We start from the raw sequence: 26432 nt of genomic DNA on the forward strand, positions 1-26432 counted from the left end.
ACAAAGTTACACTGAAACCACAAAGCTGTTTAAATAAAGACGTTCAGATGAAATGGGGGAAAAGACAAAGAGAGGAGGAAAAAAGGAGAGAAAGCTGCAGCATGAAATGGCACCAGCGTTCCCTCACAGTTAGTCTGAAATCAGTACATAGACGATCACCATCAATTGTATGTGTCTGTATGATAATTATCCATCACCCTACGCTCAGGCGTGAATTACCTGCGAATGTGAGGATCTGAGTAGCTCAGGTTATGGGGACAAAGGTCATGCCCTTGACATTCTTTAACAGGCTTGAGCAATTTTATTTAAATTACATGCATTGTCTATACGTTGACCATCACTTCTTAGTGTTAGCATGACTGGTCATTATTTTATTTCTGTGCTTTTGGCATACGATTCTTAAAGTTTTTTTTTTTTTTACACATCAGGATGCTTTGCATAAATCATTTGCTAATTAAAATCTTATCTGTCTGTTTCTGTCTCGAACATTCTCCTCTGTAATTATGAAGGTGTTTGAATGCGAGTGTGTGCTGCTCTCTGGGCCGAAGTCGCACCGTGATCATTGGATTTTTTGGCTCTGTTTTCTCAACCCCCCCTCTCACTGTCATGGTTTCAGTTGTCGTGGCAGCGCCCCAGCCCGTGTGTTTGTAAGTGTGGGGAATGCGGTAATACCATCCTTTAAGCGAATGCTCTTTGCCAGCCGCATACGACAGCACTCTCTGGGAAGGTCCCACTGAAACACTGCAAACTCAATGTAAGGCATTTTATTCACAAATTTTCTGTTTTTGTTAGAAAAATATTTGCATTATGAAAATATAAAAAGGTTTTTAAAAATGAAAGATCTGGTTATGAGGAAAAATACGTTAAACTGTTAAATTTATTATTAATAATTAGTGTAATACTTTTTCTGCCATAAATACTAATGTTGTTTACAGTGACCAGGGAACATAAAAAAAATCGAATACTGAATGTGACGTCAGTCCTTTTTAGTGACTTTGATCTTGAGATTTAATCCAGATTCTTGCACCATTCTTCAAAAACTTACTGCGCTTCTATCTATTTTGCCGTTGCATCCCTCATCAAAATCAGCACCTTGTAAATTCAGACACCATGTCACCTTTTCACCTTTTCTGGTCTTTTAACATTTTGGCTTTTAGCACGGCCTCCAAATATTTACCATCCCGCGTTTATCAGTCGATGAGCATACCAATGCAGTGCATTGATGCATCATATTAAACTGACGTCCAGAGCAAACGGTCTAAAAGCTGCATTCCTTTGTAGGGTTCTGTGTTTCGGCTCTCGTGAACCTCTCCTTCTGTAATGGAGGTTATATTCAACTCATCTGTTTAGTGACGCAGTGAGTGTGCGTCTGCTCCCTGTAGAACAGCAAATGAGTGACAGGGCAAGTCATTAAAATGAAATGACAGCATGGGCTTGATTGGCCTGTCAGTACGTCTGATTTGCTTGTGTGTGTGTGTGTGTGTGTGTGTGTGTGTGACAATGACAAGAGGGTAAGGCATATGCTCTCAGTAGGGGTTACGAGACGAAAAATGACCGTCTATCAATGTATGTATGTGAATGTTTATCAAAACAGACTGTGTGTGTGTGTGTGTGTGTGTGCAAACGATGCGCTGAGCTGTTGTTCTAAACACGGATTCATTCGGCACTTGACTTCATGACCCGGAGAGAGAGAGAGAGAGATGCAACAGGGATTGCTGGGTCTGAATTAACCCAAAATGGACAGAAACTTGCTCTCTCTCTCTCTCTCTCTGATTAGAGTGTGACAGTCTTTGAAGCAGCTCAGTTCTGCTGCAACCCACCCATAATCTTTCTACCCACACAACTTGCCTTTCTTTAGCTTCAGTCTCTCTCTCTCTCTGTCTGTCTCGCTGAGTAAATACCTTCTATTCCCGTTCCTTTATGAGGAAGCTGATAAGGAATGTCTTTCATCCACAGTAGATCGGCTTCTTCCATCCCAGCTTAAGAGAATGTGTGTGTATGTGTGTACGCCCATGTGTGCACAGTGATTTTAGGATTAAGTTTTTCCTGTTCCACAACCACAACAATAGTGTCTGTTTGTGTACGTTTTTGTGTGTTTGTGCGGTGTGTATGTCTAGACTATATATGGAGCTGCAGTAATGGGGCTTGAGATGGTGAAAGGGACATGGAGGCTAAAGGTCAAGTTCTCCCTCGAGAGCATCTATAATTTGCTATTATTGCCGTAGCCTTTATTGCATTAATGTTAATCTAATAACCATTAAATTACCGTGTTAACTATTGGCAAGATTTTATAAAGGCTGCATTTCCCATTACAGTAGCCTAAAATAATGCTTATTATTTGGCTATATTGGTTAACATTAATCTTTTCAAAAGTGAAATTATATTTGGATGAAACGTAATTTTGTCCCTTTTAAAAAACATAAACTGATAAATTAAGCCAATAAAATGCGTAATGAAAATATTTTTTAATTTTATTTCATGCTGACTCTAAATGATAAAAGCAAACAGATTTTGTGTTGTAATGTTAGATTGTCGTCCCAGTAGTCACGTCGAGCCGTTCATATTGATATTGGCAAAATAAGAGTCATTGCTGCCAGTAGTTCTTTGTCACCTTGTCAGTTCTTCCTCACTCACACTTGCAAAAACACAAGTGAGCAAGTCCTCGCTATAGCGCCTAATCATTTATCCTCTCGCATCGTCTCTGCAGTGGGAGCCATTTTGGTGCCACAGTTTTGTTGTAGTAACTGAGCCCAGAGGGGGCAACAGAGTAACTGCAGGACCAGCTCGATCCAACGTAGCAAAAATAGTACCCTCCGTCCCCATCCTCTAGGCCAACTAGCCTTTTTGGTTCCTCCCGTCGCTTCTGGGAAGGTGACTTTGATGTGCGGCCACTGTTATCTCCGCTTTGTCTTGACTCATAGTGATCATGGAGGTCATTAAGGGCAGGAAGAGGTCTAACTGCTTCCCTACTGGAGAAGACAGTGGTGCCAGTGTTCTCTAAAGGCCCTTTACAGGGGTGTTGAGTCTGACCAGTTCTCCTTGAGTGCTAATAGCCCACATATGCACATTGTGCGCACACACACAGAAGGATCAGAAAGTGGAAGGGCAGGGTTGATTGGGGGTAATTTGGGGATTTTGGAAGGGCAGCTATTTCGACTACAAATGTCCCTGGAGAGAGAAAGAGGGGAGGAGGGGGAGGGAACAACAGCGATAACGTGCGCACTCACACCCTGTCATGTGTACGCACACACATTGTTTTGTTGCGTTGGCCACATTGATACATGGGTGCACTGTGGGAAGCTCGAGGTGTGTGCGGTGGCCTAGAAAAAGCATCACACCCGTGTCTCCGGACAGGAGGGAGAGGAGGGGGGGTCTGGAGAGGTAATTTTGTCTTTAGGCTCCCACAAAGAAGGTCAGTACTGCCCATGGGCCCATCCTCTTCCTCTCCTCTCCTCTCCTCTCCTCTCCTCTCCTCTCCTCTTCCTCTTTCTCTTCTCTTCTCTTCTCTTCTCTTCTCTTCTCTTCTCTTCTCTTCTCTTCTCTTCTCCCATTAGCTCACCCTCATGCCGTTCTAAACACATTTGGGTTTCTTTATTCTGTGGAACACAAAATAAGATGTTTTGAAGAATGTTCATGCAGCTCTTTTATCATAAAAATCAGAACTGGTAAAAAAATTAAAGTAAATATGAATACATTTGAAGACTTCAGATGCAAAAACTTCTAAGTGCCATCTGAAATTTTAGAAGAAAAATGAGCATTTTTATCAAGCTTGTATGTTTAGGGTCAGTAATTTCACTCTAATGGCAATGAAAAGGACCTATTAATTGCCATTAGAATGAAATTACTGAACCTAAACATACAAGCTTGATAAAAATGCTCATTTTAGAAGAAAATTTCAAATGGCACTTAGAGGCTTTTGCATCTGAAGTCTTCATTTTTTAATTATTCTAAAACTAAATTAAAATGAAATGACCACAATTTAATATTAGTTTTTGAAACATGGTATATTTGAAAACTTGAAATATGAAAATGCCACTAGGTAGCAAAAATAACACTAGATCATGCTGAGAAATGTAAAGCTGTTAAACACTTTTAAATGTAAACCAGTAAGTGTATTAACTACATACTGTTTCAAATGTATGGGTCAGTATGATTTTTTCCTTTTTTTTAAAGAAATGAATCATTTTATTCAGCAAGGATGCATTAAATTGATCAAAAGGGACAGTAAAGACTTAACGTTAAATTAAAAAAAAAGATATATCTAAAAAACTTTTTAAAAATGTATCACGGTTTCCATAAAAATATATAACAGAACAACTGTTTTCAACATTTATGATAGGAGCAGAAAGTAAATAGTATCAACTCAAGATATTATAATGATTTCTGAAGGATCATGTGACACTGAAGACTGGATTAATGATGCTGAAAATTCAGTTTTGCTATCACAGGAAAAATTTAATTACATTTTAAAATATATTAACATAGAAAACAGTTATTTTAAATTGTAATGATATTTCACAATATTACTGTTTTAACTGTATTTGTTAGCAAATAAATGCAGCTTTGGTGAGCATAAAAGATTCTTTCAAAAACATTTAAAAAATCTCTTTGAACTGTGTAAACTGAATTTAGAAAACTCTTAAACCTAATAAAAACTAAACTGTCTTTGAAAGACAAAACAAAAATAAAGTAGTTTTTTGTCTCTATGGGGCTTGATGGGCCATTTAAAAGCAGTGTGAACATTCTCTGAAATGTCTTCATTAATGTTTCACAGAGAAAAATCCTAGGTTTGATTTCTGGTTGAACTAACCCTTAAAGGGTTAATTGGTTAGCCTTTCTTCACAAAGTCTGTGTTCTTTAGAAGCATGACTAAAGCATTAAGACAGAAAAGTAATTAGCCAGCTAGTCACTTAGGATGTAGTCTAGTTTAATATCTGGTTTAAGTCAGCTAAGCCCATAAGCCTCTTAGTCTGGAGATGGCTTGATTGGCTTAGTTCTGGATCCGATACAAATGATAAAGATGGTGCTAGTTATGCTACCAAATATATGATATTATCGGTGTTTGATGTGTTTAAATGCATGTTTATGAGAGAAAAAGATAAAGAATACGACCACTTGATCTGTCCGAGTCTCTGTTACAAGGAAGGTCATTTCACTTAACATGCTCCTGGGGAATATATTTCCTCCGAGATACACCAAGGCTACAGAAGAATAGAGAGGGTGAAAAGGAAACTCTGATGTTGAGTGTGTGTGAGAGAGAGAAAGAGAGAGACAGCATCTTCTATCACTAGTGAGCATTGTATTGGCTCTGATGCGCTCTGTCTGCCCAAATCTACTGCCTGAAGGTGAAGTCAATGCATCACCTTGACAGCGTGTGTGTGTGTGTGTGTGTGTGAATGTGCACACATATGCATGTGTGTTTCTGTACATCTATGTACATGTTTAACCTTCATGTTCATGAGGTTGACACTTGCTGTTTTTGTTTGCTGTTTTAGGTCCCAGAGGTGATGCATATAAAAGCATGTAGAAATGACCTTATTGTCAGATCTTCAGATTCTTGTGCTGTATGTTTCTCTGACCTAACCAAAATGTTATGACTATGTTTGTTTTAGTGCATTTCACCAAAGCCACACTACAAAAAAATCGTGTAAAACCCAGTAAACACAGTGACATTAGAACAAAATGTATGGGTATGAGAACATGTACAAATTAAACAGTGATCTCTGATATTTTCTAATTTCACTAAACATTTTCATTTAATTGACATTTAATTTTTTTATTTAATGAACATTTTTATTAAACATGGACCTTTATTTTCATTAAAAGGGCTTATTTCTGCTATAATAGGCTCATTTTGTAAATGTAAGCAATTAAATTAGACAAGTGCAAACTGGGTGCTGGTGTATATGCTCGGCCAGATTCGCCTCAAAGTCGTGCATCTTCGGAAGTGGAGCCACACGGAAAGTTACAAAAACTGGCATGCACACTGCCACATGAAATGGGGTTCTGCCAACGTCACGATGATGTCATTTTTGTCACGCACACCCAAACCGAACCAAACTTGTGGACGTATCAAATATAAATCAGCCTTGGCGCATCTTCTGAAAGAGTACAGAATTTCCAGATCCAAACACAGGAAGAAGCAGCAGAAACAAGCGATAGAAGCATTGCTTATGCACATGTAAGCTAATTAAAATGTTACTGAATGAAGTGTCAAACCATGAAGGATGACACTGTAAAAAAAATCCCAGTAAAATTTACGGTAAAAAAACGGCAGCTGGTTGCCAGAACTTTACCGTAAAAAATACAGTAGCAACGTAAAAAAAAATCTGTTAAATTTACGGTAAAATAACGTATTTCATTAACTGATATAATGTTAATTTACCAACCTAATAAAGTACTAATATCTGTTTTGTACCTTTATAATACACTGACAGTCACCAAACACAGTGGTGATAAGAGTCACATGATGAATCAAAGTTCATCACAAGCAGATTTTCCACAAGCTGAGAAGGACAACACTAATATATAGAAGGTGCACACAATGTCATTCACACACACACTAAACACCATCATGGTAACATGCATGAAATTTTAAAAATGCAATAAACATTAATTTAACAACATTAGATGTAACATAAAACCCTAATGTACATAACTGATTAGAAAAAAATGAGAAAAACTAAGAAGAAACAGAGTTATTTCAACGAAAATATATCAAATGTGAAGTGTCACGCAGGGAATTGTGGGAATGTCAATTTACGGTTTTTCACTGTAAATTTTACAATGAATTGTTATTTTCACTTCCAAAAACTGTGAATTTAACAGTATTTTACCGTAAAATTACATTAAATGTACCGTTAGATCTATTACAGTTATTCACCGTATATAGTACAGAAACTTTCTGTAAACCAATTGACAGTTTTTCACCACAGCATTTTTACAGTCTTTTACTGTTAAAATCAAGGTCATTTTTTACAGTGAAGTTTTGGGGGTGTTGATGGATGCAATTGTTTTTTTAATCAAACTTACCCACATTGAAGTGTTGATAAAAAAGAATGCATGAAGCTAGAATATTTTTTGAAGCAGGGGCTCTGTTGTTTCTTTTGATATATTCTTTGTTTGGATATTCATACGATAAAATATTCTGAAAATGATCAAAAATGCTGGCGCTGGCTGGCAATTTAAAAAAAATGCTGATAGGGAAAGAGTTAATATCTACACTAACTTTTTCAGAAATGTGTTTAAAATTAATTTAACCCCAAATATTGAAGTTAAACTTGAGTAACTGATGATCAGTCAGCACTATGATTAGCAGATTACCCAATTACAAATACAATAGATAGTGGCAGCTGTGTACGTGAGTGTGTAAGTGCGTATTTGCCTCTCTCTGTATTTCTTTTCTGCTGTATTGTGTTGTCCTGCTTTTACCTGTTTTTCAAGATGAATCATGCATAATGCAACAGCTACACACTGTCTAACACCACAGCACTGACAGGCCAGTCTGTGGATACATACAATGTGTGTGTGTGTATCAGTGATTTTGCTGATGATAATATGTTTGTGAATATCAGGATGATTTAATGATTTTAAACATTTTAGAGAATTTGTTATTGAGTCATTTATTTTATTTTGTTATCACTAAAAAATAGCCAAAAAAATCAATTACATTTTTTTTTAGAAATAATATATAATGGAATCCAAAAGTCTGGGGCCACATTAGAAATCTTAATATTAAATCAAAAGGTTTTTTTTTTTTTTTTACTTTGCACTTTTTTGTAGGCCACTAACTGCCAAAGTTGTGACACTGATCATAGAAACTCTTTAGTAGCTACAAGAGGTTAGATGTACTTGCTTCTATTGAAGCACAGTTTTTTTTACCTTCATTTTTATGCTGATAAAATAATTCATAATGAAATTAATTGTAATAAAATGGAAAACGGATGCATTTTCTCTATTGGTCTCGGATAATAAAAGAGGGGAAAAATGACCCTTTATGCCATTTTAGATGAAATGCATATTGAGATTTATCAAATGTCATTTAAACACTGAATAATATTGAAAAGCAATTTTTTCTAGTTATTTCACCCAGCCCTAATCATCACCACTGCATTTTTTACTCATTTATGCTGAAAAAGGCAGTGGCTTTTTTAACATTCATTATGTTCCTCCTGTTTCAAAAGAGAGAGAGAGATTAGGACAGAGGATGAGAGAACAGAGAGATGAACAGATAAGAGTGAAATGAATGTCAGAAGTGTTACGCTTTGTGCGGTTCTTCAGTTAAATCACCAAAAGGCTGTTTAGTTAGTCGACATGTCTTCGGTTAGCAGAGGGACCGGGGGGACCGTTTATAGTGGCGCGCGGTTGATGTCACGAGGGGGAGGACGGTAAATGAAGTCTCACAGATGTGCTTGTGTAGATTAATGTCTTCATTGAGCTGCCATTATTTGCCATGACGCATGAGGCTTATTTAAAACAATTACAGACCACTGCTGCCAAATTCAGCTCCCAACTCATTTGCCAGGCTCTCTGATAAAATGCGAAAGCAGCCTAAAAACACATTCACACGCAGGAAATAGGGCGAGTGGGAAGGGACATTTCAATGACATTACGTCCTTCAAGAGGTGCTGCATCTATTCAGCTGATAAATAGATATGCAAAAAGATAAAACTGAACACCTGCTTACTAATGAACCGCAATGCTGCTCGAGAGATAGATGATGAGCGACAGAAAACGATGGGTACAGATACATAATAACTATATGTTTAGCCCTCCGTCTTTGTGACACATTTTCTGCCATTTTCGCCATACATTTGCATTTATGTTCATGCTCTTAGCAGGCACATTTTTAGCGAAGCACTGTACAGGTTGAATAATGAGATTTTAAAAGCACTTTTCCTTATCACGCTGCTGCAGTCTCCTGCTGCATTAACGTCAAGCACGTCTAATCTCTCTCGCCAAGTCTGGGGGTGTGTATATACGTTGTGCTTTTTTTTTCGGTAAGGTGTTTAATCATGTAATAAGTGATGTTTATTTTGAGGTCACAGAACTTAAGTGGCTACTGATACAGGAAATGACTTAATTTTAACAGGAAATGAACTCCACTAAGCTTCTGTCACTCCACATCACTATATAAGTGGCTCTGATTGAGCGCTCATTTTCTATTTGTTGAGTTGTCTGTGTGTTAAAAGATAGAGACAGACAGACAGAGAGAATAAAGGGGTGGAGGGAGGTTTTTTCATATGAAATTTTAAGATGGCACCTGGTTTGCTATTTTTTATTTAATGCAAGGAAGTTCATTATATACAAATATATACGTGATGTGTTCTGCGAAAACCCATCACATGGTGAAATTTTACCTATCACAGGTTCAATACCATATGAAAGCTGGATTCGAGGCCTGTTTTTACTTCTTTCATAGCTTGTCTGAGGTTGGCTGATCGCTCTGATTTTCAGAAACGGAATTCTGAGAAAAACAGGTTTAAATAACTGTCACCCCCTTTTTTCACATAGACATGATAATGCACTGTCCAAATATAAATGGCTGTAATTCAAGAATGCTTTGGAATATAGACCTAAGGTTGGTCTTGTTTTAAAGAGACAAAGAGTTTTAAAAGACACTTGTCAAATTATTGTAGAAGTGAAATAAATTATGAAAGTGAAATTAAAAAAGTTATATAAGTTTATGAAAATGTAAAAATAGAATTGTTTATTTATAATAATATATTACGAAGCATGTTTTACTCTTAAACTGCAAGAAAAAGCCAAAAATGTCAACATTCCAAATTTTAGGTAAATATTTAAAAAATGAGCATTCAGTAAGATTTTGTTAGGGCGCAGTACCAAACTTTTTCACTAGATGACACCCAAGCTCCATATCTGACCATTTAAGGGCATCTCCATTTATTTGAGTGATCTGAACCATGTATTTCCATATTTTCATACATTTTATGAAGTAGACATCCTATTCAGAAGTAGCATTGGCAGTATTTGATTTGAATTCAACCTCTAATAAACACATTGTGTGTTCATTATAGCTCCGTTGTTCTCTTGTGCTTCGCCTTCTCACGATAACGTTGTATTAGAAAAAAAAATATTTGCGTGTAGCTTATACAGGACTGGTGGGAAATTTGCATGAATACACCTTCATTCTACATGTTATGTGGTTTATTTTGATAGGTGAACTGTCTTTTAGTGTTAAGAGAGGGAAAGATATGGCCGGTGGGAGTGTAACGTTAGAGAAAGACAGCCTTGCCACTATAAATCGCTATTTTTCTGCACTTAACAGACGAATTTTGGCAAGATATTTTCAGAGATGATAGACAGGATGTTATAGAATGATAATATAATGAAAACCCAATTTTGACAAAAAATTATATTCAACCTATTTTTAACTTTACTGAAAACGTTCCATCGCGACATCCGACAGGTTTTCCCAGATCGCATCACACACACTGTATATATACAGTCAAACCAAAACATTTTTTGAAATATGTTTACTAGTGGGTGCAGGACACTATAGTTCATTTATGTTAGTGAGGATAGCAAAATAAAGTAAACTGTGACATATTATACCCAAAAATTCTTCATACAGTGGACTAGTAAAACTGATAAAAAAATTTGGAACCAAAAATTATTCAGACACTTTGATCTGACCATGTTTCGCTTAAGTGTTATCTGACATAATTAAGATTATTTTTTTCTGAAACAGTTTAACTCTGAGATCTTGCCATATTTTATTACCATTTTTTTTTTAAACTATAGTGAATAAACTGTATTAATGAATGAAATATTCAAGGTGTCTGAATAAATTTTGGTTTGACTATTATATATATAATATATATGTATGCCATTATATATATATAATGGCATAAAAAATAGTTCTGAAATGTATATTGGAGTGTTGCGAATATTATTTATGTATTCTAATCAAAATTTAACTAAAAAAAAAAATAATAATAATAATAATAATAAGACTAGGAATGCTTAATTCTTAATTTACTATTATATTATAATAGTTATATTGTATGGACATTATTAAAAGATTTTTGTGTGTGTGTGTGTGTGTATATATATATTTTACATACAAATGAAATGTATGAAATTAAATAAAAAATGTAAAAATAATAAGCCATCGTTAATTTAAATATAATTATATAATTAAAATGGCTAATTAAATTAGAATTAATAATAAAACTAATAAGATTATTTTCCATAATCAATAGTGTATTGGCTGTAATAAATTACGTTCATCTTCTAATTTCAAAGTTTTTAATATATATAGATATATATATTTTTTTTAAATAGCTCTATAGTACAAAAAAAGAGCAAAAATCTTTTTAAAGAAATTTGTCTTATCAGTGTAACAACTGCACAGCCTTTGGCAAGAATTTGCTGTCGCTATCAGTCCCGCTCTCTCCCAGCACACACACACACACACACGCAGTGTGATTGAGATAAGAAAACAGCATGCGCTCTCCCTCTGCATATATTCACCCTGCAGTCATGACGCTCACAAATAAGAACACACTTCCTCTCTATTTCTCATCCATTTCCTTGTGTTTTTTCTCCTCATCTGCATGGCGGTTTGTTCCATGTGCTGCTGTGGTTTACAGAAGTGTGACAGATGCTTTGATTATTTTTTTTAAATATATTTATGTCCTGCAATTCCTACTCTTTATCAATTTGAAATTTGCAATCGTGTACCAAACCTCTCACCCTCCCTTCCTTCAGCCGGACTCTCTGGGGGAAAAAGAAAAAAGGAGTAATTTATCATTGTGCAGCCTCAGGGTGTTTAACACACACACACACACACACACTCACACACACACACATTCACGCACACACACAACAGAAGCCTTAGGCTTTATTGTTCCTTTGTGGCAGATGGGTTGCCCGCTTTGCACCATTGGTTTTGATGATGTTCTCCCTCTCAGTCTCTCTCTCTCTCTCTCTCTAGAATGTACACTTTACACACCTACTGAAGAGCCTTTATTTGACCGTATGGCACATGAAATGTGGTTTTTGGGGCCATATGCTCTGCAGTTTTTGAGTGGACAATAAGTTAGGAAACTCTCCATTTAAATAGTTACTTCCATTGACATTTTAATTGTCTTTTTATGCATGTGTGTGAGAGTTATGGGTGTTTTAGGATGATTTTCATTTTAATGATGCTAATTTTGTGTTGATTTTATTTTCAGTTATAAGCAGAATTTATGATGCTAATGATTCAAAGACATTAAATGTTATTTCGACACAGCGCTCTACACTTGAGGCTCCTAGTCACACTCAAGCGCTTTGCCTTCTGATCTTATCATTTAATCACGTCATTTATTGTCTCCTTTGGGCTCGCTAACGCTTTTTTCCTATTCTGATTCACTAGCAACCTTACATTAGCAGTACCTTCACACCGCAGCCGACACAAACGAATAATATCCACCTGCCTTGTTTAATTCACAAACAGACTCTCGTTGCAGAATTTTGTATTAATTGATTATTATTTTGTAATAATATTAATAATCATATTTAGAACAAAATATTACAGAAAAAGTGTTTGCTAAATATACCCAATAGGCACATCGATTCATTCCAAGTATGTCCAGTAAACTGCTTTTTAATGTGGCTGAGGCTGAAAGACTCTGTGTCAGCCCCTTCTGGATCCAAGCAGAGAAGATAAGACGTTATTAAAAGAGGCTATTATTTTCAATAGCGAATAGTCCATCTTAATGAACAGGAAAGACGCTCATTCAACATTTTTTTTTTTTCTTTTTTTCATGCTTTGCACCTCTCTCTCCATTCGTTTGTGAATTTATCAGTTAGATAATATGGATCCGACAGAATCTCGAGTGTATAATAATGCATATGTAGATTTTTCAGAGAATATATTACAGAATTTCTTAGTTGATTTAAATGTAGATCAGTCAAGGTCAGGTCCAAAAGACCTTAAAGACATAAATAATTTTACAAAAGATTTCAAATAAATGCTGTTCTTACAAAAAACACTTCCATTTTCAACTAATAATAATAAGAAGAAGTAATGTTCCTTTCGCAGCAAATCATCATATTAGAATGATTTCTGAAGGATCATGTGACATTGATGCTGAAAACTCAGCATTGACATCACAGGAATTAAATTGCATTTTAAAATATATTCAAATAAATAACAGTTATCAATTTTAACAATATTTCCCAATATTACTGTTTTTATTGTATTTCTGATCAAATAAATGCAGCCTTTCTGAGCATAAGAGCATTCTTTCAAAAATAAATGGTAAATGCACAAAAAATAAATGGTAAATGCACAAAAATAAATGGTAGTGCACATGACCTGGCACAACAGAAATGATTTGTGAGAGGCTATTTGAGGTGCACACATTATACAAACTGTTATTTTGTGACTGGCGCATTTGTATGTTCACATACGCACACAAACGCACTTCATTAAATTGAGATTTCTGGGTAGATTCAATTCGGCATGAGTGAGCACATCATGATGTTTCATTAGCCATTATTATTCACTCCCATGTGAGTTTGGACACACACACACACACACACAGCAACACACGCACACTGCCAGAGACCCCTAATTACGTACTTGATTCCATGTTAGCTGGCAGGTGAACTGCAAAATGAACACACACACACACAAATAACAACAAAGGAGCAGAAAAAAGGGGACAGAATAGCCCTATTTTTCATTCTCTAATGCTTAATTGATAAAATCTTTGCTCATTATGCTCATCATGTTACGTTTGCATCATCAGCCAATCAGATCTCCTGGTTTCAAAGGTCAATGTTGGGTGACCTCAGTGTTCTGTAAGGGTCTTCCTGCTGCAACTAATTAATTCTGCTTGTTTCTGTTCGTCTGACACGCGGCTTCAGTGGAGCTTACAATCATTCCATCATTTCCTCTCTCATTATGTTCTTCATGCGCTGTTACGTCTAATCAGAACTAGCATAGTCGTCCTTTAGGATTGTTCTCTTGAAGGGAACAGAGGGAACAAATGATGTAGGGAAGGACAGAAAGAGAGAGACATGCAGGTCAGAGAGAGAGATGGAAAGAAAGAGTGTGAATTGAAGAGATTTGGGAGTGAGTCCTGATTATTGTTGCTGAAGGGTTTCGACAATCTGGTGCATAAAAGAAGGAGAGTGAGGATTTGATTGATTTTTTTTTTTTTTTTTTTTTTTTTTGAGCACCTGACTGCAGATTATTTATTTATTTAGATTTCTTTCAAAGAAGGAGGCATCAGACCAGCCTGAGAAATGGAAAGATGCAGACTGAGATGCTTTCGGTCATGTAACGTTAGGAGGACCCATGTTCTCTCACTGTATCTGAATGCAGCCAATAGTCAATCCCCTGATACCAGCAAATGAGATTTAGAACTGCTTACACATAATTAACAATTAGGCCCACTTTGTTTCTCTATTTGCATTTCCACAGCTACAGTATAATCAGCATCTATCTCTCTTTCATTATGCATCCCTCTGTCATCCCATCTTACTGGTATATGCTTTAGAGGTCGACCGATATGGGTGTTTTAGGATGATTAATGGCTGATATAATGCAGAAATATACAGTATGTTAAGTTTTAACATATTTTAAAATGTAATTTATTCCTGTGATGCAAAGCTCATTTTTATTACTCTGATTTGCTGCTCAATATTATCAGTGTTGAAAACAGTTATGCTGCTTAATATTTTTGTGGAAACAATACTAGGATACTTTGATGAATATAAAAAAAGAATGTTCAAAAGAACAGCATTTATTTGAAATGGATATATTTTGTGACTTTATAAATGTCTTTACTGTCACTTTTGATCAATTAAATTAATCCTTGCTGTATAAGTATTAATTTTCACATTTTAAATAAAAATATTTTTACATCTTAATATATATAGTAATATACTTAAAGGTGCAATTTGTAAGAATTTTGCAGTAAAATATCCAAAAACCACTGTGCCTGTGTTATATATTTTGCTCACCTGAGTGCTTACAATATCCCAAATATTTGCAACTATTTGTAAATCGTGAGAAACTATTTCTTATATAGCTCGCCTTATTGTTTAAATCTAATTTTCTTGATTTTTTGCAAGTACCGTGCTTTACCATGACTCCGAGAAAAACACTATTTTGTCAAGTAGCTAACAGCATAATCAGATGCAGCTTTATTTTTAGTAACAGTAATACAGCATTTTCTCCATCATACAATACGTTTTAAAAATTAATTTCATGCCATTTATCAACACAAGCCATGCAGCATTTAATATGATATTCTAAAATCGATCTATCTTACTGCAGTGTGTAACAGTGTCTCTCAGCAGCCGCCGAGCGAACGCACAGAGTAACGTTATAACATAATTTTCAACACACTCAAATGTATCTAATATAATAAACAGAGCTGCGTTACCTCATACTCATGACTGGAAAAATGGAAGCTGCGCCGGCGGCTGTGGCATAATAAAAGTTCAGCTGCTCGTGAGGCGTGTGTTGCGCAATTGCTCCAGCGGCCTCATTCAGCTCCCACAACACTCGGTCCTGCTCTGCTTCATACTACAGTAACATTAATAAACACATCCATGAACATGACTTCTTCACGAGTCCTATCCCAATTGTTTTCCACCGGCCGTTGAGGTGAAGACCACGTCCCAAGATTCTGTGCTCAAACTTGGCGTCAAGCTACGGCTTTGTTTTGATTAGGCCTCTAGCGACCTCTAGCGGACAGAAAATATTACATACTGCACCTTTAAAGGTGCCCTAGAACCAGTTTTTACATTTAAGATGTAATATAAGTCTAAGGTGTCCCCTGAATGTGTCTGTGAAGTTTCACACAGCTAATATAACCCTCAAATGGATCTTTACAAGATGTTCGTCATGCATGCTGCATGCATGCATCGGATCATGTGAGTATAGTATTTATTTGGATGTTTACATTTGATTCTGAATGAGTTTGAGGCTGTGCTCCGTGGCTAACGGCTAATGCTACACTGTTGGAGAGATTTATAAAGAATGAAGTTGTGTTTGTGCATTATACAGACTGCAAGTGTTTAAAAATGAAAATAGCGACGGCTCTTGTCTCCGTGAATACAGTAAGAAACGATGGTAACTTTAACCACATTTAACAGTACATTAGCAACATGCTAACGAAACATTTAGAAAGACAATTTACAAATATCACTAAAAATATCATGATATCATGGATCATGTCAGTTATTATTGCTCCATCTGCCATTTTTCGCTGTTGTTCTTGCTTGCTTACCTAGTCTGATGATTCAGCTGTGCACAGATCCAGATGTTAATACTGGCTGCCCTTGTCTAATGCCTTGAACATGGGCTGGCATATGCAAATATTGGGGCGTACATATTAATGATCCCGACTGTTACGTAACAGTCTGTGTTATGTTGAGATTCGCCTGTTTTTCGGAGGTCTTTTAAACAAATGAGATTTATATAAGAAGGAGTAAACAACGGTGTTTCAGACTCACTGTATGTCATTTCCATGTACTGAACTCTTGTTATTCAACTATGCCGAGGTAAATTAAATTTTTGATTCTAGGGCACCTTTAAATATTATGCTTTTTTTGATGAGAATATGATTTTTACCTTAAAATTGATTCACAATTTTTTTTTTTTTTTTTTTTTTAAACACATTATGTGCACTTTGAACTTCAGATTTTAATCTGGCAAATGCTGATAATCCCAAAATGGTAATTATTGGCTCATCAGCTAATCTTATTTTAACCAATATATTGGTCTGCCACTAATCACTAATATACTTTGTCATCAGCAATTATAAAAAAATAAAAATCCACCTAGCCCCTTTTTCCACCTGGTATTTGGATGCGTTTTGATTGATCGGATCACAAGTGGATGAGGGAGACACATACTCGTTTCCACCTGGTATTTTAATCCATCTCTTTTGTCCACTTTCAACTACTTCTATCCTGATTTCTTGAGGGGAGGGTCTATGGGCGGGTAAATATATGGGTTTTTTCAGATCTTTCATTCTAATGGACAAAATAAGCTTGCACAATTTACATATAAACGTGCCTGGAGACAACGGAAAAACATACAGCGAGCAGCAGCTTTTCTTTCTGCTCTGACAGCCGCAAGACCACGCCAAGTGCGGTAAGTGCATGTTAGAAATCAGGAATAGTGAGAGACCATTGTGCTTGGTACGTTTTTCTTCTTCAAACCAGGGCCATAACCACTATAGGTATTGAATGCAGCTTAATGCTTCTTAATGCAGCTCTCCATTACACACCGCTCTTTTTGTTGTTAGGATGAAAGTTTAAAAAGTTAGATTTTATGGCCTGCGGTGCGCTTGAGGCATTCTGAAAAGTTGAGAATTTTTCACCTCCATGCGCCTGGAAAACACACCGCATGCGCGTCGTGACCATGTCACTTCCATTATGAGTGCGCCTGCTGCGCGGCTACATTTGAAATAACGAATTTGAGCACGCAAAAGACGTGATATGTTAATGGCCCCTTATGTGGCTGTTCGAATGCATTCGACCACATAAACATTTACACTATGAAAGCAATCTGCACAAATTGCATTTTCAACCTCTTAAAGCGCTCAAAAGTCGACTAGCTCAAAATGTTTTAGACCAAAACACATCTTAATACCAGGTGTAAACAGCACCCTAGTTGTTCTCCAAATGTTTTTTTTTCTTTTCAAACTGTCCTGTATCCATCTGATCAGTTCCTCAGGTCCACTACTGAGGAGCCAAACATCAGCAGATTTCGGGTCTGACCCCACACAGTCTGAGCTGGTTCTAGTGGACTGATCAAGCCTAAGCTGAATTTGTGTTTGCTTTTAAAAGGGCTTCAGTGCACATTGCAGCTAAACATTATGTACTCGTCCCAAACAGCACAGAATTCAGATCTCTCTTTGTCACATTCTCTCGCATCACACACACACACACACACACACACACACACACATACAAATAGGCAAGCACAAATAAAAAGAGATATACATGTGCATACACACAAACACACACGCACATGCCTGTCACCCTCAGTTTCGTCACAAGATGGACTCAGGCAGGGTTTGCTGCCGCAGGGTTTGTTTGTGAGTGTGTGTGTGACACTGAGCTTAGGTTGTGTGTGTGTGTTAGATGCTGTAGGCTTGTGTGTTATGTAAATTGAAATAGGGATGTCGGCAATGCCTTTATCCAAACTCTGAAAACAAACACAGTCATACACGTTCACATGCAAACTAGTTAAAAACATGTGCAGTGGGGTCCAAAAATGTTTTAAGATTTTGGAGGAAAAAAAGTTTTGGTGTAAAATGAAAAAAAAAAAATCTGATTTAAAAGGTAATATAAAACCTGAACAAGCCCCCATGTCAACAAGCTTGTCACAACAAGGCCCCCCCCCAATTTGGAATCATATCGCACCAAACATTTTTCTGAAACTGGATGCAATGTGCAGTTTTTTTCTGTGGCATTGATGATGAAAAGAGTACTTTATTGTACCATAACCTTTTAAACTCTCAGATCATTTTACTGACTTGATTTGGTGATTTGAATTTCGTTCAGCAAAACAGAAAAATCTTTGTCATCTCGTTTATTTGAACGGACTTAAAATCTAATTTTTCAATAGATAATTTCTCCGAACACGTCCACAAACGCAATCTTTGATCATATTCCGAGTTAGGAAGTCATTATAATGGAGCCAAAGATAAATTATGAGTATGACCAATGCAATGAATGAACCGTTTATGAGAGACACATCACTATCACAGAGACAGTGTTTCACATCTTCAGCATACCACAGAGATACCCAAGAAAAGGTACAGGGAAAAGAAAATATTAATTTTCAGTCATGTTCATGTATAGTGAGAAATGATATTTATCAAATTGTCCAGTGTTGCTTATACAGTGTTAGATGTTTTTTTAAACAATGGTCTGTTTTTGCATTTATAAATTGAGCATGCATGATAATATTACAGATCATTTAATTTTCCCATCTGTAAGATTTTGCACATATTATCAATTTTTTTTGTGTTATACAAGTTTACAGATGCAGAAAAGAGCCCAGATATTAAAGCTATGTCATCACTGCTCATTATCACCACAATACAAGATTACTTAATAAATATAAATTAACTTGAAATCATTTATTTCACGTTTAAATATTGCAGAGTGATACATGACCCAGTAAAATTGACTTTCAATAATCCTGAAAATAGGTTAAAGGGATAGTTCACCCAAAAATGTAAAATTCTGTCATCATTTACTCACCCTCGTGTCGTTCCAAACATGAGTTTCTTTCTTCTGTTGAACTGTTGAACATAAAAGAAGATATTTTGAAGAATGTTGTTAACCAAAACGTTTCGGTGCCCCTTGGCATCTGGATGAAAAAACAAAAACAAAACAATGTGACATTTCTCAAAATATCTTCTTTTATGTTCAACAAAAGAAAGTCATATTTGGAACAACATGAGTAAATGATGACCCCAATTTACTGTGGTCTGGAACTGCCACTGATACTCACCAAAATGGGAATTTTGACATAATTTTGTGTTTTTGTCTGTTCAAGCATGAAGAGAAATCAACACTGCACTGACGCGCTAACTGAAGCTTTCTGTGTGCATGTTTCGATTGTTTGTTAACAGAGACAGTGCGGCAATAGCAAATATTTAGTGGTCTTTTAATGGTCATAACCATTTAAATCACAAATCACTGGTCAGGAAGAATTGCACAAATACTGTAGATAAAGGAACTTAGCATGGAATAGCCTTCCCCTTTGTTTTCTTTAAATGTTTAAGCCGTGTGGGTAAACTTGCAGACCGCTTTTTACAGGAAGAAGAGTCAATGTTGTTCCACTCAGTGTGGCTTCAAACAGTTCATGACTAGTTGAAAAATTTCTCTCAGCTCGTTTGAGTTTAATGTGAGACCAAATATTCAGTATAGTTCTTCTTAGTTGTCTTTACAGTTTGGGCAGGAGCATTGTCTTGTTGAAAAATAACATCTGATCATTCCTCTTTAGATAACAACTTTTCATATGTGCGAAACAAGCCATTCTGCAATATTCTCCTGTACTCCAAAGAATGAAATGACTTTTCGCAATGAAGCAGCAGTTCACCAATAGCAGCTGCTAAAAAGGCTTCCCACACAATGACAGCTCTTCCTCCATGCCTCACTGTGCTAGAGATGAATTTATTATTATTTCTCAGCAGATTTTCAAAGACACCGCTCTGGAGCATCACCATGCAACTCGTGTTTCATTATAATTCATCACTCCACACACAACTTTCCACATTCTGCCAAAAACTTCATTCTGTATTTGATATTTTTCTGAGACACCAATTTCTTTTTAAGTAATGCATTTGCTTAAATTTAGCTAATTTCCTGACAAATAATTAAGACAATTAGAAGCTTAGATTTGGTGTATGTGTATATATATATATATATATATATATGTGTGTGTGTGTGTGTGTATATATATATATAATATATATATATATATATATATATATATATATATATATATATATATATATATATATATAATATGTTTCTCATATGTGTGTGCGTGTGTGTGTGTGTGTGTGTGTGTGTGTGTGTGTGTGTGTGTGTGTGTATATATATATGTATGTATATATATATATATATATATATATATATATATATATATATATGAGAAACAAATGTGAAAGGAATATGTAATGTGACAGAGAAACACAGCGAGAGATGCCAGCTGGACTCTGTACTCTTTTTGTGGCTATGTTTGAGAGGAAGAATGAGAGATGGAGGGAGGGAGATAGACAGAGAGGCAAGAGAAGCGGATTCTGCTAATTACAGCTCTTTGGAAATCATAATTATGCCTTTCAAATGTTGTCAGGAAAGAGAGAGGGAAAAAAAGATTGTGTCTTTCTACTCAATGTGTTATGGTCCACTACATTCATACACCAGCATACACTATGTGGCACCATCTGAATTCCAAGCTTTATATGTTTGAGGCCAAGAGCATGTGTGAGACGTTCATTGTGTGGATGTATGTGTTTCTAGTTGAATATTGCGTGCGTGGGATCACTTGAAAAAGAAGTCTGCCTTTTCAGGGTGTGATGGTCATTTATTTTGAGCTCCATTGATTTAGACAGATTACACACTCTCATACAGACATTTATTTGGAACATGAAAATGTGATGGAATGGAGTTTTATAAGGCTTTAGCACTGAAGCGACTTCACTGAAACATCTCTGAAGTGCTTTATGTTTTAAAGAAGTAGAAAATTAAAGGGATAATTCATCCCACAATGGAAATTCTGTCATCATTTAATCATACTCATGTTGTTCCAGACCGCTTGGACTTTTTATCTTCCATGAAACACAAAAGGGGATGTTAGGCAGGCTTTTTTCCATACAGTGAAAGTGAATGATGACCAAGGTCTCTCAAGCTCCAAAAAGAACTAAAATTAGCCTGTATAGTACCTGGTATAATCCATATTCAAAAATTAAACAGTTATTCACTGATAATATTCCCTATGCACATTTTCAAATTTAGCATGTTGTGATTGTTTATGACACACTGGAGAAACAATGACGTTATTTTATATTCATATACAATGAAAGTATTTATTAATATTTTGAATTAACTTTTATTTTTTATATTTTCAGTTTTCATTTTTATTTTATTTAAAATTTTGTCACTTGTGCTTGTTATTTTTATTTTTTCTATTTAGGTTTTATTTTTTATTTCAGTTTTAGTTTTAGTATTTTTGGCACTTTGAACTTGTCAGTTAGTTCTCAGAGCATCATTTCTCATTTTCATTTGAGTTTTTTAAAGGGGACCTATTATGCAAAATTCACTTTTATAAGGTGTTTGAACACAGATGTGTGTCCACAGTGTGTGCAAACAACCAGCCTTTAATGGTAAAAATCCAACTAATCCTTTTTTTCATACTCCTTATAAATCATAAAGAGTCTCTCTAAACGAGCGGTCCCAGATTTCTCCCTACTCTTACGTAAGAGTAGCCCCTGCCCATGACTGGCAGCAATCTGCCCTATTAGCTTAGCTCCTCCACTGAGTGAGCTGTACACAGTCCACCATGTTTATCTCCTCGCCAGAGCATTTAACAGGAGCATTCAAGAAATGTATTCTTATTAAAGCTACTAAAGTTATTTATTCAAGAGCAGTGAGTGATATTCTGTTTTTCTTTTGTTGTTTGGTTCATATTAACAGCATATACAGCAGCAGGTACTGTATATTATGCTGCGGTCACTTTAATACACAGATATAATACACAGATGTGATTTCTTTCCCTTCTGTTTACGTTCACAGACATAACTGACTGTTTATGTGAACTTTATTTGTTTTTGACATAACCTTGACAGTTTAAGTGCAATAAGACATGTAAGAGAAATTGGTTTAATACAACATAGTATAATAAATGATCTGTAAATTTCTACCTTTTCACACAAAACAATAGTATGGCTTCATAAGACTATAAAGTCATGTGGTCACTGTTCACTTTCATTCTTTTTATGAAAAACAACAGTCTGCTAATCTTCTCTTTTTATGTCCCAGGGAAGATGGAAAATCATATAGGAGTAGATGATATTTTTGACCAGAGGATTTCTCTTTTTAATAGCATTTATGTGGCACCATGTGATTTTTGTACACTTAAGAAATGCCTAATCCTGACAGTTTGAGCATATCTGTATGTGTGTGTATGGTCAGGTATGTGTGTTTACTTGCTCTAATAAATTGTCAAAGCTATGATTAATGTTGCACTTCTGTGAGTTGAAAGCTTCAGTACTTTCTCTCTCTCACACACACACACACACACACACACACACAAATGTGACAGTTTGACATAGAATTAAATGACTGATATCAGGCCTCCGCGGTGTGTGTGTGTGTGTACACTACACTGATTGATCTTTGTGGTAGGGTAAGTATCTATACGCTCCTAGATTTCAGATTCAGCCAACTGGAAAATGAGAAACCTCTACATCCCTGCTCCATTAGAAACATGATATCCCTGTAGACACGCACACACACACACACACCATTAAAAAACCCATATCCCATGGTGTCAGTTTCTTTGAGCAAGACACAGCTGATGTGGTCCAGTCTGTACTGGAGTATGTGTGTGTTTATATGTATGTATTATTAATATGATCAGTGACTTTTTTCTCAATGTATTTATAAATATTTGTCCATGTAAACAGTCATGTGGTTATAGAATAAGCTGTAGAGCGATAGGTCAAGCAAAGTTAATAATAACAGTATTCTTATTATATACTGTAGCCTATTGGTTTCTGATGTGTATTAATATACCAAGTGAAATTTGACATTTTTTTGTTGCATATCAATTTATATGGTTTGTGGTTTCGTCTTTTGATATCTTTGAAAGTTTGTTTAGACATTGGTAAGGTGGTTTTGCAGTATGACGTTATTACGTATGTCAGGGTAATCTGGGACGGGGGTAATGTAGTACACTTAAGCTCTGTTGAGTAGATGTCTTGCCAATGTGTTAGTGTAATATTTTCATCTGAAGTGTTGAAATGATATTCAATGTAAACGTTTTATATATATATATATATATATATATATATATATATATATATATATATATATATATATATATATATATATATATATATATATATATATATATAAACCTCATACAAATAAAGAGATGACAGGGTATATTTGTAAATATACTATAGCTATATATATAGGGGTGTACACGTTCCCATCATGGAAAATCTAGATGTATTTTAGAGAATTTATACTGTGATTTCTAGGCCTAGAATTTGGTTTACAAAAAAGTTAATGTGAAAGTCATAAGTAAATGTACATTTTTAGGATTAAATATTAAATTGATTTTTTTTTAAAACCTTATCAAAGTAATCACAAACAACTTAAAGAGTCATGGAAATTTATTGTTCAAAGGGACAAAAAAAAAAGATAAATAACTGTAATGTTAATGTCAAAAAGTGGCCCAATTTATGTAAATTCACTCCATGTGTTTGTATATACTATAGTCAAATGTAAAGATTCAGATTTCATTGTAATCCTCTCAGGCTGATTTTTTTTTTCTTCTTTTTGTTGCAATGTTAACTGTTAATACTGAATAGATCAGATCAGTCACTGTGTTTTTGTGTCATTATAATGATAGGTTAACTTAAAACTGTAAGAGCTATCTCCCTTCTCTTCATTGATCATGGGGTTTATGCACTAATTTCTTAATGCTCTGTCTCTTTGCTGATTTTCTCTAATATGTGTCGGTTGTTGTTTTTGCTCTTCTCAGGTACGACTGCTCAGGGGAGCCCCCTGCTGGCGTCATTACCGGTGCAGGGTCGCCCGCTGCAGACCCCTCTGGACCTGAAACACTTCCTGCCCTTCCGGCTCAGCGGCTCCTCCCCCCTCAGCCTATTCCCCAACTTCAACACTGTGAGTTAATCAACACTCTCGGTTTTATTTTCTAAACCTCACCTTCCCAGATGTGTCATCATTTAAAGTTGACTCAGAACATTTTAAAGGTGTTGCGTTGGGTCCCAAATGTCAGCTCTAAATGTCAGGAATGATTCAGCAGGCTGCAGGATATTTTTAAAAGTGCAGAATCTTTGTAAAAAGGGCCGCTAAACAGAGGAGTATTGTATTAGATAGTAATTTTAGATTTAAGACTTGAGCAGCAGCTCAGATTAGGATCTAGATTTAGTTTCAGACTCTCTGTGAACAGTTTTGGAGGCAGTGTGTGTGTAACAGGGTGCTCTTTCTTCTGATATCTGCATTCTGGACACACACTCACACACGTACACACTCTCCATGTGTTATGTTTTTGAGCGCACTGTTGGCCGACTAAGAATAATATATCTTAGACACCAAGGGCACGTCTTTGTGGCATATATATGCGTTTGTTAATATATAGTCAGGTTCTGGTTCCCTCTCTGATCAGATCTGTGTGTGTGTGTGTGTGTGTGTACTGGAGTGATAAATGCACCTGTCTCTGAAGCAAAGTAGCTGTCAGTGACCTCTCTCCTCTCTTAAGCTCCACTGCTTTCCTGTGCTTTCCTTACTGCTCCTCTCCTCTTCGCTTTACTGCTGCTTTAGCATTCTCATCTCTTCTCTGCCTTGTTTTTGCTCTTCTATTCTCCTCCTCTTTTTTGTCTTCTCATCTCATATTGTTTCCTTTTTGTCTCATTATGTTTTGTCTTTTCTCGTCTTGTGATGATCTCTTCCCTTCCTTTGATTCTACTGCCTCGCTTCTTGTCTGGTCTTCTCATCTTTTCTCTTCTTGTCTCTTTTCGTCTCTTCTTGCTTCTCTTCTCTTGGTATTACTTGGTATTTCTAAACTCATGCATTCTCTTGTTTTTTGTGTAATCTGTTCTCATTTTATCTTTTTAATGCTGCTGCTGTTGTCTTCTGCTCTGCTTATTATCCTCTCTTCACTCTTTTCTTCTCTCATCTCTTTTCTCATCTCCTTCATTCCTGCAGTAATATCATGCTTATCTCCTGACCCTCTGCAGTACTCAGAGGTGACAATAGGCGACTTCATCAGACACATACACTCACTGACACACACACACATTGACCTGGCAGCGTCCCAGCCGGTCAGGGATGACTGCGGATGAACAACAAGAACATTCTCGAGGCTCTAAAACAAACAGACGTGCGACCAGATGCAGATTCGTTGTGAAGTGGTGTACATTCCCATGGCGAGGAGCGTCGGGGGAAAGTCCCTCGGCCCCGGGCGTCAGGTTCAGGGTTGCCTGAAGAGAGTGCCGCTGGGATGGAAAGGATGTTTTTGAATGAGCGGAGAGAGTCTGTTGATTGGAAGGAAGTGATTTGAACAAATCTTTTTTTTTTTTTTTTTTCTCAGTCCATTTTAACATAATTTTCTCACCCTTCCTTCAGATGGACCCGGTGCAGAAGGCCGTGATAAACCATACGTTTGGTGTTCCTCAGTCCCTGAAGAAAAAACAGGTCATCTCATGCAATATCTGCCACCTGCGCTTCAACTCCACGGTTAGTGTGTAGTGTGTGTGTGTTTTACTCTCCGCAGTTGTGATGACAGACAGTGAACATCACGCTGGACGGGTAAAAGCTGTTTCATCCCTTACAGCATTTATCCTTTCTTTCTTTCTTTCTTTCTTTCTTTCTTTCTTTCTTTCTTTCTTTCTTTCTTTCTTTCTTTCTTTCATGTTTTTCTATCTCTCTTTGGTGTTTTCATTTTGTCTTTGATAATGTGAAATTATCAGTCTCTTTAACATCCCTCTCTTTCTTTCTCTCTCTCTCTCTCTTACACACACACACACACACACATTTAACTATTTAAATGGTACTTCCCATTGACTTCTATTGTAGTCGTATTATTATAATTACTGCAGACTAACTGTAACCCAGTCCTATTAAGCAATGTAAGGTGATGCTATATATTGACTACAGTATAGCACAGCCTTGAATCTCTTATT

At 36.1% G+C, this 26432-nt stretch overlaps 1 protein-coding gene across 8 annotated transcripts in view; it reads left to right on the top strand.

Moving 5' to 3' along the window:
- Nucleotides 1–26432, top strand: part of znf385c (zinc finger protein 385C) — a 113670-nt gene that overhangs the window by 60175 nt on the left and 27063 nt on the right. For 6 of the 8 annotated variants that reach the window (XM_048209447.1, XM_048209431.1, XM_048209439.1 and 3 more), the window contains 2 exons: nucleotides 24269–24411; nucleotides 25876–25986. In XM_048209447.1, the coding sequence (XP_048065404.1) occupies nucleotides 24269–24411; nucleotides 25876–25986 (254 nt within the window). The remainder of the gene's footprint in view (nucleotides 1–24268; nucleotides 24412–25875; nucleotides 25987–26432) is intronic. The other 2 variants (XM_048209471.1, XM_048209478.1) reach the window with 2 other exon arrangements.

This window comes from Megalobrama amblycephala, linkage group LG1 (assembly GCF_018812025.1).
Source record: "Megalobrama amblycephala isolate DHTTF-2021 linkage group LG1, ASM1881202v1, whole genome shotgun sequence".
Classification (NCBI taxonomy): domain Eukaryota; kingdom Metazoa; phylum Chordata; class Actinopteri; order Cypriniformes; family Xenocyprididae; genus Megalobrama; species Megalobrama amblycephala.